The sequence below is a fragment of the Macaca nemestrina genome, chromosome 11, assembly GCF_043159975.1.
Source record: "Macaca nemestrina isolate mMacNem1 chromosome 11, mMacNem.hap1, whole genome shotgun sequence".
In the NCBI taxonomy this organism is placed as follows: Eukaryota; Metazoa; Chordata; class Mammalia; order Primates; family Cercopithecidae; genus Macaca; species Macaca nemestrina.
The window spans coordinates 139,083,755-139,103,181 of NC_092135.1; the positions used below are offsets into that span (position 1 = coordinate 139,083,755).

Here is a 19,427-nt window from a genome sequence, read left to right on the forward strand (position 1 = left end):
GACGGTTGAGGCTATAGCATGGATGCTACTCAGAGTACTATTTTTTAAAACTTTTGCTTGACACGATACCATTAGAGTTTTCCAGAATCACTAAAAACGCCTCAGAGCAGGTTTTGTTGCTGCAGGGCCTGAGTGCCCCTCCACTGCTGGCTGTCCCCGCCGTCCTGGAGCCCTGTGGGCTCTGTCCTGTCTTGGGCACTTGGGAGACGGACGAGGCTCCCAATGGGAGGCAGGGTCTCATCACCCCCAGGATAGGGAGAGCCGATGCCTGAGCCCATGCAGCAGTGAACATCCTGGGAAGGAAGTGTTGAGCCCCAGTCCCGTCGTTTCCTTAAGATCAACCACAGAAGTCCCGTCATGGGAGTCAACGTGTGCGCGGCTCCGTGTGCATGAGAAGAGGAGGTGCAGGGCAGGCTGCGCGGCCCCCACACTCCCTCAGGGGGCCAACTGCACCAAGACTCCAACCGTCCACACAGGACAGTGACCAGGTGAGCAGGTGGAGCGGTCCTTGGCCTCTGTGACCTCCTGGCCTCATTCCACAGCATGTAGAGGTTTACTTGGGATGGGGGCTTCTGGGGCAGGAGACCTGCACTCCACCTGCCACTTCTGGGAGAGAAGGAGAAAAAGTTAGGGTGGGCTACAGCCAGCCAGCTCCTGCCCCTGGCAGCCCAGGCCTGAGCCCCCTGGGATCTCCCACCCCTACCCTGTAAGGACCAGACAAACAGGCCCAGCCGACCAGGTGCAGGTTGAGGAAGGCACTCCCCACCTTCGCCTGCGTGGAGCCCCGAGCCTTGGGGCATCCTGAGGGCAGCTCCCGGGGCACCCCATCTAAATTGCACACACACTCAGGCCCTAAATTAAAATGTCACAGGCCGGTTGGGGAGGCTCGGGTTTCCTGGCCACGGAACATGAGCCTGCTTGATAAAACAATTTTGGTTTTGATAAATGTGGATTTTCTGTGGCAGAGACAAAGGCGCCCTTGAGTCCAGAGGGGAGCCTAAAACAGCACATTGCTGAAAAGTATTTCCTGATAATATTTTTAGCACCTGAAAAAAACATTTTTTTCTCTTTTTTGCCTGCAGAGTCGTGTGCGTGTGTGTGTGTGCGTGTGTGTGTGTGTTTTTAATGAAATGTAATGCCCAGCAGCAATGGGGCCTTGTGTTAACCCCCAGATCCCCGGGCCCGGCTGAAAATCTGCACAGGGCGCAGGCCAAGGCTGGTCAGCAGGGTACGGGCCCAAGGAAGAGTGGTCTCTCTGGGCCATGACCAGGGTCTGGCCCACGGCCAGCTGCTCCCCAGGCCCACCAGCTCTGACTCTCTGGGACAAGGATGAACCTAAGCGTTTCCAAATGCTGCTCTGTGGACCCCTGCAAGGCCCACCAGCCCACCCGCCTAGAGAAACAGGCCTCCACTTGGTGTAGCCAGTGAGTGCCACTGTGTGCCCCAAGATGCCCTGGGCCCTGGGCAGCCCTGCCCCCAAGTTGACCTAAACCCAGCCCAGAAATGGGTCGTTACCCAGGCCCCTGTCTTATGTGCTCAAGAGAAGGTCAGCAGTGGCGAGAAGGGCGCCTGTGGCCTGAGCAGCCAGCTTGGAGGCAGCACCCTGGCTGGGATCTAAGAGCAGAGCAGGAGCATGTGGTGGGAAGTGGATGGGAGTAGGGACAGGGCAGGAGGTGGGCCAGCCCTAGGGCGGGTCAAAGCCTCAAGCCCTCATGATGAGGCTTCTTCAGGGGAGAAATCCTGCCCTGGGGTTGGCACTGCCACCTCCCACCTTCGCAAACTCATGGGAAGGGCCTTCCAGCCAGGCCCCAAATGCACTGAAAAGAGGATAGAGGGCTGCCAGGTTTTTCTAGAAAAAAAGACAAACAGAAAAGCGTTCTCCCTGATTCCCGCCATGGTGACGCCTGGCAGCTCTGTTCCCGAGGCTGCTACATGGGGCCTTGTCCTGACCCCACAGCCTGTGCCAGCGAGAGGTGGGAGCAGCCCTCCCTGCCCAGGGAGGCCAGGGCTGGGCTGAGGAAGGGGTTAAAGCATGTTCCTGAGGCCCCGTGTGTGTGCGTATGCCGCCTCCGTGCGTGCGAATATGTATGTGTGCGTGGACGTGTGTGCATGTGTGTGGAGACGTGTCTCCCCTCGCCAGGTTCTCACCGAGAGCCGGCCTCAAGTAGGGATTCTACAAGTCCCTCTCTGATTCCTTCCTCCAAAGACAGGAGGCCTTGACCTTCCTGGCCCTGGAACCATGGCTGTGCTGCTGTCCTGGAGCTCTGAAAGCTGGGACCGTGATCTAAGGGCTAACTGTGGGACAGAACCTGTCCTCTCCCAGGCTCAGTTTGCCTCTCTGCAAACAGAATCGCCACCCCATGCAGGGTGGGAAAGGTGCCAGGGGCAAGCTTTCAGGCGCGCTCACTCTCAGGGGCGTGCCAGTGCAGGGTCAGCCCCTCCTTAAACATTCTGCACCTGGCCCTGACACCAGATCTAAAGGGTTGTGAACCTTTAAGTGAAAACACCAAGTACAGGATCTGTGAGAACCGGCAACACCCAGTCACACCCAGAGAACCCTCCGCTGCTTCTTAAAAATAACATTGACTGCGCCCGGCCTCACTGAAAAACAACACATGCTCACCTGAGACATTTCAGAAGATACAGACACGAAGACAAACAAAAAACCACCCAGCACCTCAGTAGTAGATGCAGTTATCATCAGCCCGGCCTTTTCTGCTTGTCTTGAGGGGTGCACCCTTATCTTTGGGGGCCCCAGTGTGGCACGCAGCCAACATCACCCAACACTAAGAGACGAGACGAGGGTGGGCCGGATGGGTTCCAGGAATCAGGCCCTGCCATGAGCCTGGGGACACAGAGGTGGTCCCGGCTGGGCCCCTGAGGAAAGACAGACAGGCACAGAGCAATGCCCAGGCCAGCAGCCCCAGAGGCAGAGGGGAGGGCTGGCAGGCCACAGGGTATGGACCCTGAATTCAAATACTGGGACTCAGGGTCCTGCCCCAGCCTGCCAAGGCCAGCGTCATGGGCCCGCTTGCCCCCAGGGCCTGAGTGGGTCAGTCTTCCCCACGGAGGTTTGCTTCACCCAGGGGTCGCCCCCGAGGTCCTGAACCTCCCAGGAATTTCTCCTGATGTGGCTGCGCAGATGCAAACATTTTGTTCCTCCGGGCTCTTCCTCACACAAACCCAGGCAGGGAGTGGGCTCCGGGGTAGCCGGCACTGCCCCTGTGGCTGGAAGCCTGGCGTCCCCAGGCTCGGGGCTAGGAAGGGGGCAGCTTGGGACGGGCCTCTGGCCACTCTAAGAAAGGTTCATCCAACGCACTGCCCGGCCAGGGTGCCCCTCCCGCCCCCCGCCCGGTGACACGCCTTCAGGGCGGGCCCAGCGTCTCAGGCCTTAGGGACACAGGTCTGCCCCAGGACGGCTCTGAGGGTCCAGGCGCCTCCACCAGGGTAGGGACCCGGGACGGAGCATGACCCCACCACGGGGCGCGCGCCCGCAGGGCCCTCGATCCACTTGCCTGTGCCCGGGCCAGGGGACTGAGCTCCCCGCGCGCCCGCGCCCTCCCACGGGGCCTGGCGCTTTAAGAGACGCCCGATTTGCATGGCCCCGCCCCCCCGAGTGACCGCCGGGCTGGATATTTAAATCGTGGCCCCAGGGGCGGGGCTGGCCCCGAACGCGGTCCCGCCCGGCGCTGTCCTCCGCGGAGCTGCGGACAGAGCGCGGCCCGGCTGCACGGGCGCGGGACGCGGAGCCCCCGACGGCGCGGCCAGCGGGCGCACCAGCGCTCCCCGCACCCCGCCTGGCCCTGCCGGCCACCCCCGCGCGCAGCCTCGTCCCCCAGCGCCCTGCGCCGCCCGCGCCCCGTCCCGCCCGCACACCCCCGCGATGCCGCTCGGCGTCGCCTGGACGCTGCTGGTGGCCGCGGCCCTGGGGCTCGGGGCGCGCGGGGTGCGCGGCGCGGTGGCTCTTGCCGACTTCTACCCGTTCGGCGCCGCGCGCGGCGACGCCGTCACCCCCAAGCAGGACGACGGCGGCTCGGGGCTGCGGCCGCTCTCCGTGCCCTTTCCGTTCTTCGGCGCCGAGCACTCCGGACTCTACGTGAGTAACCCCCGGGCTCGCGGGGCGCCCGGGAGGGGAGGGCGCTGCGCCCCGGCCGCTGCCCGCCGGGCCCGGACTCCCGCCGCCGCCGCCAGCCACTTGGCACCGGGGCGGCCCGAGGTGGAATGAGGACAGCGCTTCCTCCCTCGGCGGCCAAGGCCGGACAGCGGCCCGCAGGAGAGGCGCGCGGGCGGGGCGAGGGCGGCAGCCGCCGGGCACCGAGGCGGGGGCGAGTGGAGCGCGGCGCCCCAGCCCCTGCCAGACCTGCCGAGCGCGTCTCCCCGGCGCCTGATCCCCAGGGGAGAGCAGGGGGCCCTGGTACTGCCCTGGTTTTCACACATAGCAGTGTGGCCGTGGGCACGGGCTTCCCGGGCCTCAGTTTCCCAAGTGGGGCTCCTGGCCTGCGAAGGTTGCAGCCCCTCCTTGGGCCATTTCAGCCCCGCCCCCCGTGGACGCCAGTGCGGTCCAGGGCCAGGAGACTGGACCCCTTGCTCAGGCACTTAGGGCAGGGCTAGCTTCTCCACAGACCCTCCTAAGCGGGCTAGCAACAGACTTGCCCCCTCTCTCCCCTCCTCTCCGCAGTCTGGGGTCTGGCCGCTCAGGCTCAGACCCTCCAAACAGGACTCCCAGTGGGACTCCTGAGGCCAGAGACTCATGACAGCAGGCTCAGCTCAGCTGAAGGAACAGGCCCAGTGCCAGTTCTGTCTCCATGGCTCCCAGAGTGTGACCCTAGGCCAAGCCCTTATGGCCGCCCAGGGAATGAAATGCACCTGGTAACCTAATGGAGCACTTGCCCTGAGTAGGCCACCGTGCACTGGAACTTGGTGGTTTCCTGAAACACCCCAGATCATATCTAGAAAACTGCTGGGCCAGCCTCTAGTAGAGTCCCCTCGGGCTCCATCACCACTGCCACCTCCACCATCAGCCCTCCCACACCCTCGCCCACCTCCAGTCTCTACCCACTGCCAGCCACATCGCCTCTGCCATCTGTGCTGCCCGCAGTAACACCACCTGTACTGCCAACTCCACCATCAGCACCACCTCCTTCAGCCCCACCAGCAGCAGCACTCCCTCCACCACCATCCCCATGGTCCCCAGCTTCCCGTCGTCACCATCCACATCCTCTGCATGGCTATCATCATCCGTCGCCGCCTCCATCCACAGGGCCTCCTCCACCACATGCCCTCCAGGGCACCTCCCACCCCACAACTCCCAACACCATCCACAGTGCCCACTGTGTTTCCCCCACCTGCTCAGGAAGGCCTCCCCACCTCAGTGGCAGCACTGGGTGACCTGACCGTGGTGGGAGGAGCAGCCATGCTGTCGATGCTACCCCCTGAAAGTCCCTCTGGACCAGGATTTGGACAGAGGAGTGGGACTGACTGCTGGAAGTACGAAGTGGGTAGGGCAGAACGGCGCTCAGGGTTGGCCCGGGCTGGAGGAGGCCTGTCCACTTTAGGTATGGGACACTCACATTGGCACCATCCGAACAGAACTCAAAAGGCTCCTTAAGCATTTGGGCCAGGCTCAGCGTTCCCGCCCAAAGTCACAGGTGAAAAATATTATTAAAATGGTTAACCCACTTAACAGCCTCACTGAAAACATCTACCCTTGCCAGAACAACTAGGGGAAACAGCTCTAACGTGGGAAGATCTGCTAGGAAAACAAGGGTTTCGTCAGAAATGAACCTTCTGGCTGCTAACAAAACATTTATCTCCATCAGAGCTTTTTCCTGAAACAAAGATATTATTTGAAAAACATTTGCTGATGTGGACACAGTGCCTGCAGTGCACTTCACCTTTCTGTTTGCTTAGCAGGAAGGAAAATGGGATTCTTGAGGGTGCGTTGCCCAGGACACCTTGCCTGAGGTAACTGTGAGGGCTCTGTGGTCAAGGAGGGAGAGAGGAAGGGTAACTTGGCAGCAGGTTAGGGCTGAAGCCAGGTGGAAAGAAGGGAGGCATTTGTTCTGAAGGAAGTGGACCTGATTGGGGCCTCCCGCGCCCACCCAGGCTGAGCAGACCCTCTTCGGAGGCCCCTGGCTCTGGCCCTTGTCCAGCTCCAGTCAGTAGGGGCATGGTGTCTGCTGGCCCTGGACTCAGACTCCCATGTCAGGCCCAGCCAGGACCTTCCAGCCCCCATCCCACTGCAGTGACCCCTGTGCTCCTCCACCCCCAGCCTGTGGCTTGACCTAGAGTAGGCTTGTTGTCTGAATGAATGAACGTGCCTCCCTCTGACACTGCCCGCACGTCACAGGTAGAAATTAGAAGTGCTCTTGCATGAGATGGGTGCTTCTTCAGTCTTCATCAGAAGTAGCACATGGATTATGGCCCTAGCAAGACAGCTCTGCCACACATGGAGTGGCCCCCTTTCCAGAAGGGACCCATCGTTTTGCTTCTTTCTCATGTCATAGTGGCTGTATGTGTGTGGTAAGTCGTAAGGCTCTGAAAAGTGTTGAAAGTGCATTTTATTGCTGAAGTTCTACACACAAAGATAATGCAGCCAAGGAGTGTGGCACGTTGAGGAGTGTGGTGCGCCAAGGAGTGTGGTATGCCAAGGACTGTGGTATGCCGAGGAGTGTGGTGTGCTGCTGCTACCCTGCCATGCAGGAACTGCCAGTGTCTGCATTAAGACGGAGCTTGCCGTGGTCCGTGGGGCCTGTGTAGGTGGAGTGGTTTCCTAGGGGCAGGTGCAGGTAATGAGAGAGGAAATCTTCCTGGTGCCCCCTACACTGAAGCCCCTGGCTCCAAGCACTGCCCCCACCCACGGCATGGTCTTTAGGCCATGGGAAGATCTCGATTTCCTTGGTATCAGGACCCCCGACAGAGCCCTGAGCAGAGGCAGGGAGGATTTGGGGGTTGAGAGTAGGTGGTGCCCTGCAGAGCCCGCAGGCAAGAAGGAGGAATGCAGACAGTCAGCCTGACCCTGGCTGGTGCTGGCCAAACCCCTACTCTGCGTCCTGAGGCTTGGTGCCATACCCCAAGTCTGCTCGCTCTGGCTCTGCATGACATTCCCATCCGGGCACAATCCCGTCCCTACCCCTCCCAGAACACAGAGCCCAGGGCAGCTGCTCTGGTGTGGGAGCTCACCTGCAGCCTGTGACCTTTGCCTGGTCATTTCCTCTCTGAGCCTCTGTCTCCCCATCTGTGTGGTGAAGCTCCCCCATCAGATCATACCTGTGACACACCCCATCACTGTCACGGTTGTGTGGTCACCAGCTCCAAGGCATCAGGAAAATCCACCCTGACCCACAGGGACTGTCTCAGCGGGACCGAGGCCTGCGCATGAGCGGATCTGGGAGAAGACGTGGGGAGAAATCACTGCCCTCTCTGCTCTTTCCTGAGCTCATGAAACACCCCCAGCAAATGCAGGAGCCCCTTGGCTGGGAGAAGGGTCCTGGGCTGCCCCTTGGCCACCCTATTCACTGAGGTTCCAGGGCTGGCCCACCCCCTGCTGTGGGCTTGGCCAAGGTGGTCCTGCCCCTCATCAGCACCTGCTTCTTGCTGATGCCTGGATATGGCGGAAGCAGATGGAAGGGGATCCTGGGGAAGAGGAATGGGGCTGGAGTCAAGGAGGATGCTGGAGTGAGAGAGCCTGATGACTCCAGGTCAAGGCCATGAGCCCAGGACAGCTGTGATCTGCCTGGACCTCACAGGCAGCCCCTGAGAGGATGGAGCAGGACAGTCATGCCCAGTGCAGATGAGGAAACTGAGGCTCAGAATGCAGATTCAGGGGTCTTCAGTCTGCTAGTTCCAGCTGCCTCCTCACTGTGCCACCCAAACTCAGTGGGACCCAAACGGAAATCCTGATTCCTCCCTGGCCCCCACCCATCTCCGTGAATGAACCCCTGAGAGGCTCCCCAATGCCTCCTTCCTCTCCCTCACCCTCCACGTCAGCAGCAGCTCCGCCTACATCTCTATTTGGACCACTTCCTAGCTGTCCCCTTCCCGATGCAAGCTCCGTCCCCACTTGCCTGGACACCTGCAGCACCCCCTTGCTGACCTCCAGCTCCTGGCCTTTCCCTCCTCTGTGCAGAGTGGGCAAGGGAGCCGTACAAAACACCGGTGGGATCCGGTCTCTCCTCGCCAGAATCCCCGCTACACTTCCCTGCCCCCGCCCCCTGCCCCGCTCAGACACTCCCCCAGCCCCACCCTCTGTGCTCACTGCAGCTCGTTGGTTCTCACCTCACCTGGGGTGCTCCTTAGTTTTCTTGTTTGGGATATGCACCCCATGAAGGCAGGGACCACATTCATCCTCATGCCACCATTCTGGTGGTGGGCTCAGAATAGGCCTCAGACCACAGCCTGGGGCTGTAGTGGTGGTTGTGACCCTGTGAAGGACTCTCTCTTCCACCCCTGCTGAGGCCAGAGGATGCATGCAGCAAAATGCCTGCGCCCTGAGCAGTGAGTCCTCCTGTGCCACATCCACATTGTGGGCTCATGGTGGTGGCCACCAGCAAATTTCTGCACCCTGTGTTCCCCAAAGCAGAAGCAGTCCCACCGTCCCTAACAGGGTGAGTCTTAGCCTGGGGGTCAGCTTTTCCACACAGAGATGCAGGACCTGCACACTTCAGCCTCAGCCCATGGCTGGCTCCCTCCCAGGACTGGCCTGACCCATGGCCCAGGCACAGCTGTTGGAACACGGTAGTGTGGTAGGGGGTCCTGGCTGCATGCTGGGCCCCATAAGGAAAGTCTCTGTCTGCACTGCCCCACCTCTGCAGGTGACCTGCTTAGAGAAGAGGCTCACAGGGAAGACAGGTCAGTTTGTGTGATACTGACATGAAGTGTTGTCTGTGACATTTCTGTGTGTGATGGGCCTTGAGAAGCCGTAAGGCTGCACACAGGAACAGCAATTTATAAAGGTGATCAAAACAACATTGGTTATCATTTTTACTGCTCTCTGCCTTCTAATATCTCTAGTTTCTGATGAGCCCTTTCTTGGCTGAGTGAGCTGGAGTAGGGCTGGAAGCCCCAGGGCTGGATAGGGCCAGGCTGTCCTATGCGAGGAAGGAGAGAGGCTGATGCACGCATGGAGGGGAAGATCCTGGAGTGGAGATGAACCTGGGGGTGAGACTGACCTCTGCCTGTGGCGCAAAATGGTCCCCACATCCACTAGGGGAGCCATGAAGAAAGGAGATGTGTGTAGGCAGTGAGCACAATGCTGATAAAATGGCAGTCTGACCATTTGTTGTGGCTTCTTGTTCTGGCTTCCTGTGAAATCTTCAGCAAAACCCTTACCACACCTTAATGACTGTGGCCTTGATTCTCTTTCTTGTAAATGCTAAAAAAAAAAGAAATGTAGTATTTATTTTTTTAAATCCAGACTGACAAATCTCTTCCTTTTAATTAGAGTGTTTTAGACCATTTACATTTAATGTAATTATCCATATGGTTGAATTTTAACGTATCACCTTCCTATTTGTTACATCTGTTCTCTATAGTTTCTTCTTTTGGATTTTTAAAAATGATTTCGTATTATCTCTACTACTGGCTTATTAGCTACACCTCTGATTTATTTTTTCGTGATTATTCTAGATGTAAAACACGTTTTTAACTAAATATAGTTTACCTTCAAATAATATTATATACTTTCAAGTATGATATAATAACCTTATGACAGCATACATCCATTTCCCTTCTGGCCCTCGTGCTGTTGTTGTCATATGTATTACTTTACACATGTTATAAACCCAATAATGCACTGTTAACTTTTTGTTTGTTTGTTTATTTGAGATGGTGTCTCACTCTGTCACCAGGTTGGAATGCAGTGGCGTGATCTCGGCTCACTGCAACCTCCACCTCCAAGGTTCAAGCAATTCTCTGCCTCAGCCCCCTGAATAGCTGGGATTACAGGCACCCACCACCACACCCAGCTAGTTTTTTTTTTTTTTTCTTAGTAGAGTTGGGGTTTCACCATCATGGCCAGGCTGGTCTTGAACTCCTGACCTCATGATCCACCAACCTCAGCCTCCCAAAGTGCTGGGATTACAGACGTAGGCCACCATGCCTGGCCAATGGTTTTTTTTCTTTAAACAGTTAATTATCATTTAAAGAGATTAAAAATTGGAAAGTCTTTTACATTTAACCGTATATTTACTATGAAAGTCTTCATTTCTTTGTGTAGGTCCATATATTTTTTCTTAAAAAAAAAAATTTTATTTTTTAAATTTTAGTTTAGTTTTGTTTTCGTTTTCGTTTTTGTTTTGAGATGGAGTCTCACTTACTCTGTCATCCAGGCTAGAGTGCAGTGGCATGATCTCGGCTCACTGCAACCTCTGCCTCCCGGGTTCAAATAATTCTCCTGCCTCAGCCTCCTGAGTACCTGGGACTACAGGCGCCCACCACCACGCCCAGCTACTTTTTGTATTTTTAGTAGAGATGAGGTTTCACCATGTTGGTTAGGCTGATCTGGAATTCCTGGCCTCAAGTGACCTGCCCACCTCAGCCTCCCAAAGTGCTAGGATTACAGACCCTACCCACCGTGCTTGGCACAGATTTCCATTTTTATATCATTTTCCTTCTGCTTGAAGGACTTCCTCTAATGTTTCTTATAGTGTAGACCTGCTGGCATAAATTATCTCTGGTTTTTTAAAATCTGAAAATCTCTTTATCTTCATTTTTTGAAAGATATCTCTGCTGGGTGGGTATAGAATTCCAGATTGACTTTGGATTTTGTTTGTGTTTTTTTTTTTTTTTTTTTTTTTTTTTTTTTTTTTTTTTTTGAGACGGAGTCTCGCTCTGTCGCCCAGGCTGGAGTGCAGTGGCGCGATCTCGGCTCACTGCAAGCTCCGCCTCCCAGGTTCACGCCATTCTCCTGCCTCAGCCTCCCGAGTAGCTGGGACTACAGGCGCCCACAACCGCGCCCGGCTAATTTTTTGTATTTTTAGTAGAGACGGGGTTTCACCGTGGTCTCGATCTCCTGACCTTGTGATCCGCCCGCCTCGGCCTCCCAAAGTGCTGGGATTACAGGCGTGAGCCACCGCGCCCGGCCTTGTTTGTGTTTTAAATCTTTTGAAGATGGTGCTCTGTTGTCTTCTGATTGGCATAGTTTCTAATGAGAAGTATGCTGTCATTCCCATCTTTGTTCCTCTGTATATGCATCTTTTTTCTCTGATTGCTTTTAAGATTTTCTTTTTATCACTGCTTTTCAGCAATTTGGTTATTACCTGTATTGTTGTAGGGCTTTAAAAATATTTCTTCTGCTTGGTTTCATTAAGACTCATGATTTGTGAGTGTATAGTTTCCAAGAAATTTGAAAAAAATCTCAGCCATCTTTGAATATTTTTTCTGTCCTTTCTCTCCTCCCTTTTGAAGACTCAAATTGTATGTACATTTAACTTCTTACTATTGTCTCAGAGCTCATTGAGAATGAGAATGAGGCTGTGTTATTTTTAAGTCTTTTTTCTCTGTCCTTCATTTTGGATATTTCTACTGTTACGTTTTCAAATTCACTGATTTTTTTCTCTACACAGTCTAACCTATTCATCCCATTCAGAGTATGTTTGTTTCATCTATTTCACTTTTTACTCATATAAGTTCTATTTGGATCTTTTCTGCATTTTTCATTTCTCTCCTCATTATGTTGACATTTCCTTTTCTATCCTGGACATATTTTTCATGTTTGTAATAATTGCTTTAAAATTACTGTCTACTAATTTCAGCATGTACTTTTTAATACAATACTTTGACTATCTGTGAACAAAAGTGAAAAGAATGGTGAACAATTATTAAACTCCACGTGTAGAATTGTTTTGCACAGTGGTATGGGTTGGAAATGTTGAGGCTTTTGAGCAAATAGATTGAGAATGATGTGAGCTTCTCTTGAAGATAGGAGTTGCAGATATGGAAAGGAGGAAACATCAAATGAAACCTGTGGCTTTGTGTTAGATTTGACTTGAACATATAAGTATAACCTCATAGCATATATTTCCGTATATGTATTATGACAGGTGGGTGTGGACATAGGTATATACACCTGTGTGTCTACCTACATCCACAGTTCCTAGCTGTGTCCACTGAGATAAATGGAAGCAATAATACCTCAATAGCAAAGGGCACTTGCATGCTCAGATCTTGGCTGCTAAACACCAGTCTCCACTAAAAAGAACCAGGGTGCCTTGGAGATCCTAGGGTCATGGCAAGAGAAGTATAAGATGAACCTGGAATATCTTGTTGTGCCATAAAGTAAGGAAGCACTAGAAGAAGGATGAAGATGGGTCAAAAGGACACAGAGGCCCTCCAGAAGGGGCTCCCACTGGCAGTGTTTGGGACAATTGGAGCATTAAAACAAAGAATGATAGTAACAGATTCTAATCTATTAAATAAAGGAGAAATCCATGGCTTCACACTGATATAAGTAAATAAATGACGAAACGTATAAATGAGGGGAACACAGTATTGATAGCTTTGCATCAATGTTAAATTTCCTGCTGTGGGTGACTGTATATGCTTACATGAGAGAATATCCTTGTTGATGGGAAATACTGAAATGTTACGGGGGCAAGGGGTCATGAGGTCTACAACTTGTTCTCGTATCCTCCTGAGTTTTCGTTGATAAGGTGAAGCTAGAGCTTCTTGGCAGAGAAGTGGCCAGGTGGCCAAACCTCATTCTCCCAGGCAACCCCCACAGAAACTTGGTGCATTCATTCACTGCTGACTTACTCAGTACTTCGTTTGTTCGTTCCTTCAGTCCAAAACCTTGATTACACCCTTGCTCTGATTTAAGGAGACAGGAGAGCAGCAATGCGTCTTTGTTTAGTATTAAGTTTAGTTACTTTTGTCTGTTTTGTTGGCCGTGCTGTCAAGCTTCCAGAACAGTGCTAGCTCCTAGAAGCTGCTCCGTAAATAATTATCGTTCATCTTCTCATCATTGGGATGATACATCCGTAATTCCATCATCCAAAAATGAGTGCTGTTAACATTTTGGTGAAGTTCTTCCTTTTCTGTTTTCAAGGATAGGGTTTTACAAAACAAACTTCGGGTTACCATCTCATATGGGTCTCTATTTTGCATATTTCAATGTTACACCACGAGCATTTACCCATGCCCTAACTTTTCTGTGAAACCATGCTTTTTCATGACAATGCAGGATTCCATTCTGTGGCTGCACTGTGATTGGTTTAACCAGTCGCTAGTTATTGGCGCTGTGGTGTTTCAGAGTCTCCTGAATCAATGTGCGTCTGTCCTACATGGGCCTTCGTGCAGGCCTCCCTCTCTTTCCCTCCCTTGCGATAGACTGTCCCATGTGGGCTCACTGGATCCAAGGCAGGGAGCTTTTCGGGGCACTTCCCTGCTGTCCGCTGCTGCCCAGAAGGGCATTCGCAGTTACACCCTGCCGTGGGTGAAGGCGGCTGTACCACTTGACTCACTGAGCGCAGCCTGGAGGTGGTCCCTCCCCAGCTTTGACAGGTCTGGACTCTGTATGTCTCCAAAGCAGGCTTCCGTGCTGCTCCAGGGCCGCCTGGGGGCGTGGCAGGGATGCAGACCACCCAGGGCAGATCCCGTGGGGGAACACAGTCAGTGCTGTGACCAGGGGCTCCTGGAGCTGGCTCAGAGCCCCACTTGGGAAGCATGGCCCCTCCCTCCGAGGGCTGCTCATGGTGACCCAGGGCACTCCTAACCTAACCTACTCTGCAGGCTCTAGTCTCCTTCTGCCTCCTATTTACTGCGAAGGGGTGGCCGGGACAAGCCGTCCCCACGGGGTACCAGCCAATAGTACTCCTTGCACTCCTTCTGCCCGTGAGCTTCTAGGCCAGACAGGGTGTCCTGGTGTTCTAATTGGTGGTGGGGGTGGGGGCTCTGGGCAGATCCAAGGGCAGGACAGGCTGGAATGGTCTGGGCCTGGTCACACTGCTGCATGTCTGCAACCAGGCAGGTGGGAGCCCCAACCTGACTTCACCCCATTCATCCTTTACAGGGACCAGCCTCAATACCCAAGTGCCTCGGCATCCATTCCCTGGTTCTTTGCAAAGCAGGGCAGGTCATTCATTCAGCCAGCAGGTGTCAGTTATTAGACACCGCTGTGTGCAGCCCCTGCCCTGCTCCCGTGCTGCCTGGGGCTCAGCACATGCTGAAGTCGCCTCTGGGCTCTGCGGGCTGGTCAGGGAGCACCAAGTGGGAGCAGGACTGTGGCCAGCCCAGGCCCCTGACCCCAAAGCCTCCACACAGGAGGGCAGCCCAGGATCACACTGTCCTCTGAGCTTGTCCAGGAGCTTGTCAAGGGTCAGGCACAGCCTCTTGGGCTCTTGAACCCACCTTTCAGCAAACATTTCCTGCCATCAGCTCTGGAGTGTGTTGGAGGCGGCAGAGTGGAGCAGGCAAGGCAGCCTTGGAGGCTCACTGGGGGCAGGACGTGGGGATGGGGCTGGGGTCCCGGAGGAGTGACGGGGGTCCCCATGAGTAAGACTCTCAGGTAAGTGGGAAGTGGGGGACAGACCAGGCTTGCATCTTGAGATTGCATCTCTGACGGTGGTGGCTGCAGGGGACAGTGGCCCAGTGGCCACTGCAGAGATGCAGGGTGACTGCAAGGAGGCCCCTCCCTCTGAGGTGTGGACAGGTTGAAGGCAGCAAGATCTCAAGAGGCCAGGAGGCAGTGGCCCAGGCTGGCGATGGATGGAAAGGGTGGGTATAGACACCCAGAGAGTGTGAGGCCACCGCCCCCAGGCCAGGCACGCCCTGGGGCCTCTGGGGGATTGGGCCGTGGCCTTGCTGACCGTAGGGACTGGCGGAGCACCTGGCCAAGGTGGGAAGCAAGTGAGGCAAGGAACGGGAGGCAGGAGCTACTGTCAACACATGGAAGCAGAGGGGCTGGTGGAGAGGGAGAGTCTGTGAGGACAGCAAGAGGGACAGGGCATGAGAAGGGGCATGGGGGCTAGGGGCATGGCCCCATGGAGACAGGGAAGCCAAAAGACCCAGGACCTCAGCTGCAGGAGAGAGAGGACAGGGCATCAACACTCTCCTGGGAACCCCTCCCTTACTCCTTCCCTGTCTGGGCGCTGAATGCAGCTCAGATGTCCCCTCCTCCAGGAAGTCACCCTGGGTGTCCCTGGTGGTAGCTCTCTTCCCTCCCACTGGAACACCCCCTTGGGTGACTGCTTCTGTCCCATGTGTTTCCCTGGAGGCCCAGCCCAGTATTGCCCTCAGTGGCTGGGCCAGGGGCCAGCCTCCTTCCCTTCAGGGCTGGCGTGAGGCCGCTCAGCGGGAGACCATCCCCTTCAGCTCCAGAGGCCCTGCCCATCCCCCCCGCCCCCTGCCGCCCCAGGACGCCAGCCCCCGCTGCACTGTGCTTGTGGGAGGAATCCTAATTGCCTAGAAAGCTGCCAGGAAATAAAAGACATGCCTACATTTTTCAAAACAAGCTTCTAAAACACCTCGGGGCTGTGCTGTTTCACTCTTGGCAGAGGAGTCAAAGCCGGGAACCGCAGCACCGCCTTTGTGATCTAAAGTTTGCAGAGCCAGGGTGCTGCTTCCTGGCTCCTGGGGCCCTCGGAAGTCTCTTGGGTCCCTGGCTCCCCTCCAAGCCCACCCTGCCCTGCTCAGAGCAGCCCCTCGGCTCAGGTCGGGGGAGCAGGCTGTTGCATATTGGCATTTTCAGCCCGAGGTCACCTCCCCAGCCGAGACTCCCCAGAAGCTTCAGCTCTTTCCTGCTTTCATCCAAGTCGGAAATGCCACTGGAGCGCGTCTCTGTGCTTCCTCCTGAGCCAGCAGAGGGTCAGCCCCGTCCTGCAGGAAAGGCATGGGTGCCCGAGGGCAGGAGAGCCCTGAGTGCCAGTGGCCAGCCCCACCTCCCATGGAGGAGGGCGTGGAGCCTCCTCCAAGTCCCCAGGTCACTGCAGCTGCAGGTTCCATGTGGCCTGGGGCCTCCCCAGGGTAGCAGCTGACCAGCAGCCCAAGAATCTCAGCCTGCTCAGAGGGGTCAGAGCAGCCCCTTCATGGCAAGGCCACTGTGAGGCTGGCTGGCCTTGACCGCAGCCTGAGAGAGGAGGGTGAGGACGGGGCGTGGGGCACTCACCGGGGTGCCCGCCATGCTCAGCTGTGTCCAACGCAGAGCTTTTTCCAGGTGGCCTGTGTGTGAGCCCCTCCCGGGACCTTTGTCACCCACCTGGGACTGTGACATCCAGATGGCAGTCTTGTTTTTCTCAGTAGCCGGTGCTTGACTGGGAGGAGAGCGATGCCAGCACTGATCCAGGGCCTGAGCTCCAGGCTGCAGGCAGAGCCATGACCCCAAAGGAGACCAGAGGGTGGCCACGGGGAGGCCCTGGATGACGGGATCCGCAGGCAGGGGCTGGGGTGCTGGAGGATACAGCCAGGGCCTGCTGCAGCGTCTCTACCCTGCAGACCCAGAACAAGCACACTGCCCTCCCTGCCTGGGGGTGGCAGGTCTCCTGGGTCTCCTTGCACATGGAGTGGTTACATTTCTGCAAGTGTCCCAGTGGCGCTGGGCAGGCCTGCCAGGCTGGCTTCAGGCCCCAGACCCCAGCAGACGAACACTGACCCTCAGCAGGTGTCTGAGATGCCAGTGCTGGGCAGCCTGCTGGCATTCCCGCCCCTGAAGTCAGGACGAGGGACTAAACCCGCACTGTTCCTGTATGAGTGCTCAGGTCCACACCTAGCCATGAACGAGGGCATCGGCTGGGAGACGGGCTAATCCTTTCTCCTTGTTTTCCACGTCTGTATGGCATGTTTTACAAGGCGCTATTGCAAGTAGGCAAAAAACAATAATAAAATGGTCACTTTTTGGGAAGTAGCGTTTTCCCAGCCCTGAAGAAGGAGAGGGACCCCAGTGCTGGGGAGAGAGGAGTTGCCGCCTGGCTCCCTGCCCTGCTTCTAGCTCCTGGGCCCTCTGGCCTGGGCCTTGCCCGCTACCCGCCCTCCACCGGACATTGGGACGTCCACATCTGGAGAAAGGAAGTCCCGCGGGCCCCTGCCCTGCACTGCGGTGCTGGCGCTGCCCTGTCCTGGCTGCCCTGTCCTGGCAAGGGACAGGGCCAGCTTGTTCTGCCTCCTCCCTGGCTCAGCCCCCAGCGGGGAGGGCAGCAGCTGTCTGGGGTGGGGAGAGAGGAAAGCCGGAGCAGAGCTGCGGTGGGTGAGCCCGGGCCTCTGCACACCACACACCTGCAGGCTGGGCTCCCGCTTCAAAGGCCGACGGAAAACTCAGGGCAGCAGCTCAGAAGCCAAGCAGGGAGTGGGGCCAGCTGAGGGAGAGTGTGCGGGGTGCAGTGAGGGGCAGAGCAGGGAGGTCCCCCGCACCATGCAGGTGGCCCAGCCCCAGGGACCTCAGCCACAGCGGCCTCCTGCCCCCAGATGCTTCTCCCCCAATCCAGAGGTACCACTTGTCACTTCTAACCCTTAGCTCTTTTTTCCAAAACACGTGCCAAAAAGGGTACAAAACAAACGTGCAAAAAAAGAGCAAATGTAACGCAAACCCTGGTGGGCCCACCGCCAGGCCAAGAGCAGACGCTGCCACCGCCCCACCCTGCGCCACCTCCCCGAGGCAGCCCCTCCGGCCTGTGAAAGCGCCTTCTCACACCTGCTTTTTCCCTCCCTGGTGTTTTTAGGGTGGCTGATCCGCATCTCTGGTGGTGGTGGTACTACTTCATTATCCCCTCTGTGTCATTGTATGAGAAGGTCACAGGTTCTTTGTTTACAGTGGTACACATTTGAGGCTGCTATTGTTGTTTTAATTGAATTTTTCCAGCCTTATTGAGACCAAATTGACAGACAAAATAGTGTGATTTAATATACCTACACATTGTGAAATGATGATCACAATCCCATGAATCTACACATCCATCAGCACAGTTACCATTTGTGTGTGTGCATGTGTGTGATGAGAACACTTAAGATTACTCTCTTAGCAAATTCCAAGTAAACGAGGCAGTACTGTTAACCACAGTCGCCATGCGTTACATGGAGACCCCAGAGCTTACTCATCCTGTCTGACTGAAGGTTTGCACCCTCCAATCAACATTTCCCCATTTCCCACCCCAGCCCCTGGCAACCGTCCTTCTACTCTCTGATTTTATGGACTCAACTTAATTTTAATTTTATTTATTTTATTTTAGAGACAGGGTCTCACTCTGTCACCAGGCTGGAGTGCGGTGTCCTGAGCCTAGCTCATTGTAACCTCGGACTCATGGGCTCCAGTGATCCTCCCACTTCAGCCACACCCCACTCCGCCCGCCACCCCCCTGCCCCTAGTAGCTGGAATTATAGGCATGCACCACCACCCCCAGCTATCTTTTTATTTTATTTTTCTTTTTTTGTAGAGACAGGGTCTTGCTGTGTTGTCCAGGCTGGTTTTGAACTCCTGGCCTTGAGAGATCCTCCTGCCTCAGCCTCCCAAAGTGCTGGAGGTTACAGGCGTGAGCCACCACACCTGGCTGAGTTCAGCTATTTTAGATTCCACATATCAGTGTCTTTCTGTGCGTGGTTTATTTCACTGAGCATAATGTCCTTCAGTTTCATCCAAGTTGTTGCAAATGGCAGGATCCCTCTAGTCATGGCTGAGTAACATTCCGCTATGTGTACATATGTCTGTATATATACACCACGTTTTGTTTATCCATATTCATCCATCAGCAGACACTTAGGCAGAGTCTATATCTTGCTTTTGGGAGTGCAGCTATTCTGTGAGATACTGATTTCATTTCATTGGGTATATACTCAGAAGTGGGATTGCTAGGCCTGATGTTTGTTCTATTTTTAATTTTTTAGGTGGGGCTGTTCCTAGCTTTAGACTACTCTTTTTTCTTTTTTCTTTTTTTTTTTTTTTTTGAGATGGAGTCTCACTGTCTTGTCCAGGCTGGAGTGCAGTGATGCGATCTCAGCTCACTGCAGCCTCCGCCTCCCAGGTTCAAGCGATTCTTGTGCCTCAGCCTCCCAAGTAGCTAGGATTACAGGCACGTACCACCATGCCCGGCTAATTTTTGTATTTTTAGGGGAGACGGGGTTTCACCATGTTGGCCAGGCTGGTCTCAAACTCCTGGCCTCAGGTGATCCACCTGCCTCAGCCTCCCAAAGGTGTGAGCCACCATGCCAGGCCTAGACTACTCTTAACAATGCTGTTTGTGAAAACTCTTGAAGGCACGTCCTGGTGCACATAAGTCCACGTTTGTGTCAAGTCCACACCCAGGAGTGGGATTTCTGAGCCGTGGGATGTGTGTGTGTGGATGTTCCCTGGCGCCACATCCCGGCCAACGCTTCTGCAAATGAAGCAGCTATATGGTGGGGGTCACCGTGGTCTCCTTTTCTTTTCTGTGAATGAGGCTGAGCCAGTCTCCTATGTTCACTTGCCATTGGATTTCATCTTTTGTGGAGTGACTGTTGAAGTGTTT

The 19,427-nt window shown here is 55.2% G+C and overlaps 1 protein-coding gene across 15 annotated transcripts in view; it reads left to right on the forward strand.

Moving 5' to 3' along the window:
* The first annotated feature begins 3,857 nt into the window (after positions 1-3,857).
* The window catches only part of LOC105473770 (sushi, nidogen and EGF like domains 1), a 94,537-nt gene continuing 78,967 nt past the window's right edge, over positions 3,858-19,427 (forward strand). For 14 of the 15 annotated variants that reach the window (XR_011610217.1, XR_011610216.1, XR_011610218.1 and 11 more), the window contains exon 1: positions 3,860-4,096. Coding sequence is in view for 7 of the 15 variants with exons in the window: in XM_071073751.1 (XP_070929852.1) it covers positions 3,884-4,096 (213 nt within the window). In the remaining 8 variants the exon portion in view is untranslated. Of the gene's footprint in view, positions 4,097-19,427 lie in introns of all 15 variants that reach the window. The other variant, XM_071073753.1, reaches the window with a different exon arrangement.